Below are 9,379 nucleotides of genomic sequence, written 5' to 3'. Positions count from 1 at the left end.
TCTCTTTGTCCTTCCTTCTCTCTCTCTTTGTCCTTCCTTCTCTCTCTCTTTGTCCTTCCTTCTCTCTCTCTTTGTTCTTCCTTCTCTCTCTCTTTGTCCTTCCTTCTCTCTCTCTTTGTCCTTCCTTCTCTCTCTCTTTGTCCTTCCTTCTCTCTCTCTTTGTCCTTCCTTCTCTCTTTGTGTTTCCTTCTCTCTCTCTTTGTCCTTCCTTCTTTCTCTTTTGTCCTTCCTTCTTTCTCTTTGTTCTTCTCTCTCTTTGTCCTTCCTTCTCTCTTTTGTCCTTCCTTCTTTCTCTTTATCCTTCCTTCTTTCTATTTGTCCTTCCTTCTCTCTCTCTTTATCCTTCCTTCTTTCTATTTGTCCTTCCTTCTCTCTCTCTTTGTCCTTCCTTCTCTCTCTCTTTGTCCTTCCTTCTCTCTCTCTTTGTCCTTCCTTCTCTCTCTCTTTGTCCTTCCTTCTCTCTCTCTTTGTCTTTCCTTCTCTCTCTCTTTGTCCTTCCTTCTCTCTCTCTTTGTCCTTCCTTCTCTCTCTCTTTGTCCTTCCTTCTCTCTCTCTTTGTCCTTCCTTCTCTCTCTCTTTGTCCTTCCTTCTCTCTCTTTGTCCTTCCTTCTCTCTCTTTGTGTTTCCTTCTCTCTCTTTGTGTTTCCTTCTCTCTCTCTTTGTCCTTCCTTCTTTCTCTCTTTGTCCTTCCTTCTTTCTCTTTGTCCTTCTCTCTCTTTGTCCTTCCTTCTCTCTCTTTGTCCTTCCTTCTCTCTCTCTTTGTCCTTCCTTCTCTCTCTCTTTGTCCTTCCTTCTCTCTCTCTTTGTCCTTCCTTCTCTCTCTCTTTGTCCTTCCTTCTCTCTCTTTGTCCTTCCTTCTCTCTCTTTGTCCTTCCTTCTCTCTCTTTGTCCTTCCTTCTCTCTCTTTTTGTCCTTCCTTCTCTCTCTCTTTGTCCTTCCTTCTCTCTCTCTTTGTCCTTCCTTCTCTCTCTCTTTGTCCTTCCTTCTCTCTCTCTTTGTCCTTCCTTCTCTCTCTCTTTGTCCTTCCTTCTCTCTCTCTTTGTTCTTCCTTCTCTCTCTCTTTGTCCTTCCTTCTCTCTCTCTTTGTCCTTCCTTCTCTCTCTCTTTGTCCTTCCTTCTCTCTCTCTTTGTCCTTCCTTCTCTCTTTGTGTTTCCTTCTCTCTCTCTTTGTCCTTCCTTCTTTCTCTCTTTGTCCTTCCTTCTTTCTCTTTGTCCTTCTCTCTCTTTGTCCTTCCTTCTCTCTCTTTGTCCTTCCTTCTTTCTCTTTATCCTTCCTTCTTTCTATTTGTCCTTCCTTCTCTCTCTCTTTATCCTTCCTTCTTTCTATTTGTCCTTCCTTCTCTCTCTCTTTGTCCTTCCTTCTCTCTCTCTTTGTCCTTCCTTCTCTCTCTCTTTGTCCTTCCTTCTCTCTCTCTTTGTCCTTCCTTCTCTCTCTCTTTGTCCTTCCTTCTCTCTCTCTTTGTCCTTCCTTCTCTCTCTCTTTGTCCTTCCTTCTCTCTCTCTTTGTCCTTCCTTCTCTCTCTCTTTGTCCTTCCTTCTCTCTCTCTTTGTCCTTCCTTCTCTCTCTTTGTCCTTCTCTCTCTTTGTGTTTCCTTCTCTCTCTTTGTGTTTCCTTCTCTCTCTCTTTGTCCTTCCTTCTTTCTCTCTTTGTCCTTCCTTCTTTCTCTTTGTCCTTCTCTCTCTTTGTCCTTCCTTCTCTCTCTTTGTCCTTCCTTCTTTCTCTTTATCCTTCCTTCTTTCTATTTGTCCTTCCTTCTCTCTCTCTTTATCCTTCCTTCTTTCTATTTGTCCTTCCTTCTCTTTCTCTTTGTCCTTCCTTCTCTCTCTCTTTGTCCTTCCTTCTCTCTCTCTTTGTCCTTCCTTCTCTCTCTTTGTCCTTCCTTCTCTCTCTCTTTGTCCTTCCTTCTCTCTCTCTTTGTCCTTCCTTCTCTCTCTCTTTGTCCTTCCTTCTCTCTCTCTTTGTCCTTCCTTCTCTCTCTCTTTGTCCTTCCTTCTCTCTCTCTTTGTCCTTCCTTCTCTCTCTCTTTGTCCTTCCTTCTCTCTCTTTGTCCTTCCTTCTCTCTCTTTGTCCTTCCTTCTCTCTCTCTTTGTCCTTCCTTCTCTCTCTCTTTGTCCTTCCTTCTCTCTCTCTTTGTCCTTCCTTCTCTCTCTCTTTGTCCTTCCTTCTCTCTCTCTTTGTCCTTCCTTCTCTCTCTCTTTGTCCTTCCTTCTCTCTCTCTTTGTCCTTCCTTCTCTCTCTCTTTGTCCTTCCTTCTCTCTCTCTTTGTCCTTCCTTCTCTCTCTCTTTGTCCTTCCTTCTCTCTCTCTTTGTCCTTCCTTCTCTCTCTCTTTGTCCTTCCTTCTCTCTCTCTTTGTCCTTCTCTCTCTCTTTGTCCTTCCTTCTCTCTCTCTTTGTCCTTCCTTCTCTCTCTCTTTGTCCTTCCTTCTCTCTCTCTTTGTCCTTCTCTCTCTCTTTGTCCTTCCTTCTCTCTCTTTGTCCTTCTCTCTCTCTTTGTCCTTCTCTCTCTCTTTGTCCTTCTCTCTCTCTTTGTCCTTCCTTCTCTCTCTCTTTGTCCTTCCTTCTCTCTCTCTTTGTCCTTCCTTCTCTCTCTCTTTGTCCTTCCTTCTCTCTCTCTTTGTCCTTCCTTCTCTCTCTCTTTGTCCTTCCTTCTCTCTCTCTTTGTCCTTCCTTCTCTCTCTCTTTGTCCTTCCTTCTCTCTCTCTTTGTCCTTCTTCTCTCTTCTTTGTCCTTCTCTCTCTTTGTCCTTCCTTCTCTCTCTCGCTCTGTGTACAGTAGTCTATATATTTCAACCTAAGTAATTGTACTGTGTGCAGTAGTCTATATAGTTAATCAATTAATCAAATGTATTTATAAAGCCCTTCTTACATCAGCTGATATCTCAAAGTGCTGTACAGAAACCCAGCCTAAAACCCCAAACAGCAAGCAATGCAGGTGTAGAAGCACTAGAAATGCCAGAAGCTAGAAAGAAACCTAGAGAGGAACCAGGCTATGAGGGGTGGCCAGTCCTTTTCTGGCTGTGCCGGGTGGAGATTATAACAGAACATGGCCAAGATGTTCAAATGTTCATAGATGACCAGCAGGGTCAAATAATAATAATCACAGTGGTTGTCGAGGGTGCAGTAAGTCAGCACCTCAGGAGTAAATGTCAGTTGGCTTTTCATAGCCGATCATTGAGAGTATCTCTACCTCTCCTGCTGTCTCTAGAGAGTTGAAAACAGCAGGTCTGGGACAGGTAGCACGTCCGGTGAACAGGTCAGGGTTCCATAGCCGCAGGCAGAACAGTTGAAACTGGAGCAGCAGCACGGCCAGTTGGACTAGGGACAGCAAGGACTCATCATGCCAGGTAGCCCAAGGGCTCAGGTCCTCCAAGAGAGAGAGAGAGAAAGAAAGAGAGAATTAGAGAGAGCATACTTAAATTCACACAGGACACAGGACACTGGATAAGACAGGAGAAATACTCCAGATATAACTACTCAGCATAAATAAATGTAAACCTCAGTAATTGTTGTGTGTGCAGTACTCTATATATTTTGTACAAATTGACAGATCTAGATCAATTGACATTTTGCTAATTTCGGATTCCATCAGGTCTGCATCCTTTTTTTTTACATTTAAGGGCCTGAGTATCTTATAGAGCTCCTGCTCAGTCATTGGGGAGTCCAATGGATTTTGATTGTCCTTTATAGCTTTTTCTAATACTTCCAACTTCTCATGAATTTGGCCTTGTTCTGCGGTTGCATCAATTTGAACAGTGTTTTAAAATGGGTTGTCCATGTTTTGTTTTTATTTTATTTTACCTTTATTTAACTAGGCAAGTCAGTTAAGAACAAATTCTTATTTTCAATGACGGCCTAGGAACAGTGGGTTAACTGCCTGTTCAGGGGCAGAACGACAGATTTGTGAGACACTAAGGAACAGTTTAGTAGACTAGACTATGTGAGACAGTAAGGAACAGTTTAGTAGGCTAGACTATGTGAGACACTAAGGAACAGTTTAGTAGGCTAGACGATGTGAGACAGGAACAGTTTAGTAGGCTAGACGATGTGAGACAGGAACAGTTTAGCAGACTAGACGATGTGAGACACTAAGGAACAGTTTAGTAGGCTAGACGATGTGAGACACTAAGGAACAGTTTAGTAGACTAGACGATGTGAGACACTAAGGAACAGTTTAGTAGACTAGACGATGTGAGACACTAAGGAACAGTTTAGTAGGCTAGACGATGTGAGACACTAAGGAACAGTTTAGTAGACTAGACGATGTGAGACACTAAGGAACAGTTTAGTAGGCTAGACGATGTGAGACACTAAGGAACAGTTTAGTAGGCTAGACGATGTGAGACACTAAGGAACAGTTTAGTAGGCTAGACGATGTGAGACACTAAGGAACAGTTTAGTAGGCTAGACGATGTGAGACAGGAACAGTTTAGTAGGCTAGACGATGTGAGACAGGAACAGTTTAGTAGGCTAGACGATGTGAGACACTAAGGAACAGTTTAGTAGGCTAGACGATGTGAGACACTAAGGAACAGTTTAGTAGGCTAGACGATGTGAGACAGGAACAGTTTAGTAGGCTAGACGATGTGAGACACTAAGGAACAGTTTAGTAGGCTAGACGATGTGAGACACTAAGGAACAGTTTAGTAGGCTAGACGATGTGAGACACTAAGGAACAGTTTAGTAGGCTAGACGATGTGAGACACTAAGGAACAGTTTAGTAGACTACACTATGTGAGACAGTAAGGAACAGTTTAGTAGGCTAGACGATGTGAGACACTAAGGAACAGTTTAGTAGGATAGACGATGTGAGACACTAAGGAACAGTTTAGTAGACTAGACTATGTGAGACAGTAAGGAACAGTTTAGTAGACTAGACTATGTGAGACACTAAGGAACAGTTTAGTAGACTAGACTATGTGAGACACTAAGGAACAGTTTAGTAGGCTAGACTATGTGAGACAGTAAGGAACAGTTTAGTAGGCTAGACTATGTGAGACACTAAGGAACAGTTTAGTAGACTAGACTATGTGAGACACTAAGGAACAGTTTAGTAGACTAGACTATGTGAGACACTAAGGAACAGTTTAGTAGGCTAGACTATGTGAGACACTAAGGAACAGTTTAGTAGACTAGACTATGTGAGACACTAAGGAACAGTTTAGTAGACTAGACTATGTGAGACACTAAGGAACAGTTTAGTAGACTAGACTATGTGAGACACTAAGGAACAGTTTAGTAGGCTAGACGATGTGAGACAGTAAGGAACAGTTTAGTAGGCTAGACTATGTGAGACACTAAGGAACAGTTTAGTAGGATAGACGATGTGAGACACTAAGGAACAGTTTAGTAGGCTAGACGATGTGAGACAGGAACAGTTTAGTAGGCTAGACGATGTGAGGGCCAAGCTGTTACGGGTAGAAGGAAGACAACAGCAGGGTGTAAGCTATAACCAAAACCAATCCGTCTTCCACAAACATTCTCAACATTGTTAGTAATATCTTTGTATAATCAGTGTGCTATGTACAAGGTTATAGATTAAATAAATGTTGCTGAATTAGTAATGTCAAGTCTTACACATTGATTTAATCTGATTCATTCCCAAGGAGTAGAATGTAATGTAGGCCTATGAGCTGAATGGGTTGTATATTTCATGCCAGCACTAACTTTTTAGCCCATGGCTTTATGGGAGTTGGGGAAAGATAATGAAAAGAAAATGCGCACTACAGCTTTAAATGAGATTGTTTGTTGCTGTAGCTGTGCCAAGTCGAGATCTGCCTGCCATCGAATCCACAGTTACTCCGCAGGCTTTGCTATCGCCTCTGTGGTGTTGACGGAAACTATTCATGCAGCCTACTTTGTCAGCGAGTACGGACATAACATACATTTAGTCATCGGGCACGAAGAGCCTGTAGCTTATTCATCGATCTAATCGTATTGTGCATGATAGTTAAATGTTCTGACTTTACGCACGTAGAATAGGCAACAGCAATCCACATCAAGGCACTTGTTGATTTGAATAGGCTTACTACTTAGTTTTTTTTTTGGGGGGGGTGTGACCTGCGGCTACAGATGGATCGGAGTCCATTGGGAGGTTGTCATTAGTTTACCCAGGTTGTGTGGTACAGAGGCGGATACAGATGGCGCTGATCCTCAGCTTTTAAGAGGTGGACAGCCCGGCAGCGTCCTTCAGGAACGTCAACATCCTCGCTATCAGCTACCGAGGGAGGGGGCATGGGCAACCAGGTGGATAAAATGAAACTGTCACATCTAAGTTACGCAGAAGTTCCCACAATGGACCCCAACGGGCTGGACACTGAGGAGGGTCCTCGGATCGGAGTGTCATATATCTTCTCAACAGATGACGAGGAACAGGAGGGTGAAAACAGTAAGGTAGACGGAGCGGCTAAGGAGCACCACACTGGTACGGAACAGAAACACTACGACAAGAGCAACGAGGTGGATTGCGCTGTTTACCACCGGGAGGAATGTATTTATGAGAAGAGCGTCAAGACCGCGAGCATGGAAATATACTCCCCCGAGAATATACTACACAAATGCAAGGCAGGTGACCTGGTGGAGTTTGTAACCACGGGGCAGTACCCCCACTGGGCGGTGTATGTCGGTGACTTCCAGGTGGTGCACCTGCACAGAGCAGAGATAAAGAGCAGCTTCCTGACAGGCGCCAGCCAGGGAAGGAGATGTAGGATAGTCAACGAGCTGTATAAATTCAAAGCCCTCAGCGCCGAGATGGTGGTTCAGAACGCTATGGAACAGGTAGGAGCTAAAGACAGAGAGTTGAGCTGGAGAAATTCAGAGTGCTTTGCTGCTTGGTGCAGGTTTGGCAAACGGGAGTTCAAAATGGGCGGGGATATCCGGATAGGAAAACAGCCATACAGGTTAAAGATCCTGATGTCAGATAAACAGTCTCACATGCTGGAGTTCCAGTGTTTAGAGGACTTGGTCATGGAGAAGAGGAGACACGACCAGGTGGGAAGGACATCAGTGGTCCAGGAGCTGGCCAATCATTTGAACAGTGTGGAAGAGATCAAAAGGAATCCACTCAGTGATCCAATAACTGCACAGATTGCTCAGTGATCTGATGGATTTAAGATGATGATGTCCCTTTCCTATCCAATCACAGACCACTAAGTGGAGAACCAAACACACATTTTATAATACATGTTGATGAATTGAATCAAATGGCACATTTTGTTTTTTTGATGAATAGAATCAAATGGCACATTCTGTTTTTTTGATGAATAGAATCAAATGGCACATTCTGTTTTTTTGATGAATAGAATCAAATGGCACATTATGTTTTTTTGATGAATAGAATCAAATGGCACATTCTGATGAATAGAATCAAATGGCACATTCTGATGAATAGAATCAAATGGCACATTATGTTTTTTGATGAATAGAATCAAATGGCACATTCTGATGAATAGAATCAAATGGCACATTCTGATGAATAGAATCAAATGGCACATTCTGATGAATAGAATCAAATGGCACATTCTGATGAATAGAATCAAATGGCACATTCTGATGAATAGAATCAAATGGCACATTCTGATGAATAGAATCAAATGGCACATTCTGATGAATAGAATCAAATGGCACATTCTGATGAATAGAATCAAATGGCACATTCTGATGAATAGAATCAAATGGCACATTGTTTTTTGATGAATAGAATCAAATGGCACATTGTGATGAATAGAATCAAATGGCACATTCTGATGAATAGAATCAAATTGCACATTGTTTTTTGATGAATAGAATCAAATGGCACATTCTGATGAATAGAATCAAATGGCACATTCTGATGAATAGAATCAAATGGCACATTCTGATGAATTGAATCAAATGGCACATTCTGATGAATTGAATCAAATGGGATTTTCTGTTTTTTGATGAATAGAATCAAATGGGACATTCTGTTTTTTGATGAATAGAATCAAATGGGACATTCTGTTTTTTGATTGATGGAGAAAATTGTCTCAAAGGTGCAGAATATGATTTGTTTATGAATCATAATGATTGACATGATAATATACTTTGCATGTTTTCATGTCTCTAACAGGAAACTATCATACAAACATACCTATAGGCGTAAGGTTATCTCATTCTGATGAAAACATGTTGTAGAGCATAGGTTGATCAATCATCTCGCTTATTGTACGGTACCAATCATCTGAGTCAAGTAAATTATCATTACATCTTTGCAATCGAACTGGCTTTTATTCCTGGCTGTCTACAGGTGTGTGTTTCTTCAGACACTCTCTCTAGACCAAAATGGATGCTTTCCAAGTGGACCCCTATTCCCTATAGTGCACTACTTCTGCCCAGGGCTCCAAAGAAGTGCACTACTTCTGCCCAGGCCTCCAAGGTAGTGTACTATGAAGGGGATAGGGTGAGGTTTGGAACACAACCATAGTCTTTTCATCATTTACTTCCTGTTTCTACATGCTTTACAGTCAGCCTCATACCAGAGAACTAGCCTGTTTCCACCTGCTTTACATGCTGTCAGCCTCATACCAGAGTACTAGCCCGTTTCCACCTGCTTTACATACAGTCAGCCTCATACCAGAGTACTAGCCTGTTTCTACCTGCTTTACATACAGTCAGCCTCATACCAGAGTACTAGCCTGTTTCTACCTGCTGTAGTCAGCCTCATACCAGAGTACTAGCCTGTTTCTACCTGCTTTACAGTCAGCCTCATACCAGAGTACTAGCCTGTTTCTACCTGCTTTACATACAGTCAGCCTCATACCAGAGTACTAGCCTGTTTCTACCTGCTTTAGTCAGCCTCATACCAGAGTACTAGCCTGTTTCTACCTGCTTTACATACAGTCAGCCTCATACCAGAGTACTAGCCTGTTTCTACCTGCTTTAGTCAGCCTCATACCAGAGTACTAGCCTGTTTCTACCTGCTTTAGTCAGCCTCATACCAGAGTACTAGCCTGTTTCTACCTGCTTTACTGTCAGCCTCATACCAGAGTACTAGCCTGTTTCCACCTGCTTTACTGTCAGCCTCATACCAGAGTACTAGCCTGTTTCTACCTGCTTTACAGTCAGCCTCATACCAGAGTACTAGCCTGTTTCCACCTGCTTTACTGTCAGCCTCATACCAGAGTACTAGCCTGTTTCCACCTGCTTTACTGTCAGCCTCATACCAGAGTACTAGCCTGTTTCCACCTGCTTTACTGTCAGCCTCATACCAGAGTACTAGCCTGTTTCCACCTGCTTTACTGTCAGCCTCATACCAGAGTACTAGCCTGTTTCCACCTGCTTTACTGTCAGCCTCATACCAGAGTACTAGCCTGTTTCCACCTGCTTTACATACTGTCAGCCTCATACCAGAGTACTAGCCTGT

At 42.7% G+C, this 9,379-nt stretch overlaps 1 protein-coding gene across 1 annotated transcript; it reads left to right on the top strand.

Moving 5' to 3' along the window:
- Positions 1-5,765: 5,765 nt before the first annotated feature.
- On the top strand, positions 5,766-8,764 carry LOC124012844 (protein LRATD2-like). Its single transcript, XM_046326840.1, has one exon. It carries the CDS (start codon positions 6,232-6,234, stop codon positions 7,093-7,095), a length of 864 nt encoding a protein of 287 aa, XP_046182796.1. The 5' UTR covers positions 5,766-6,231; the 3' UTR covers positions 7,096-8,764.
- The last annotated feature ends 615 nt before the right edge of the window (positions 8,765-9,379 follow it).

Source organism: Oncorhynchus gorbuscha, linkage group LG24 (genome assembly GCF_021184085.1).
Source record: "Oncorhynchus gorbuscha isolate QuinsamMale2020 ecotype Even-year linkage group LG24, OgorEven_v1.0, whole genome shotgun sequence".
NCBI lineage: Eukaryota > Metazoa > Chordata > Actinopteri > Salmoniformes > Salmonidae > Oncorhynchus > Oncorhynchus gorbuscha.
Note: the sequence above shows the minus strand (reverse complement) of the source record. Positions and strands in the feature narration are given on the sequence as shown.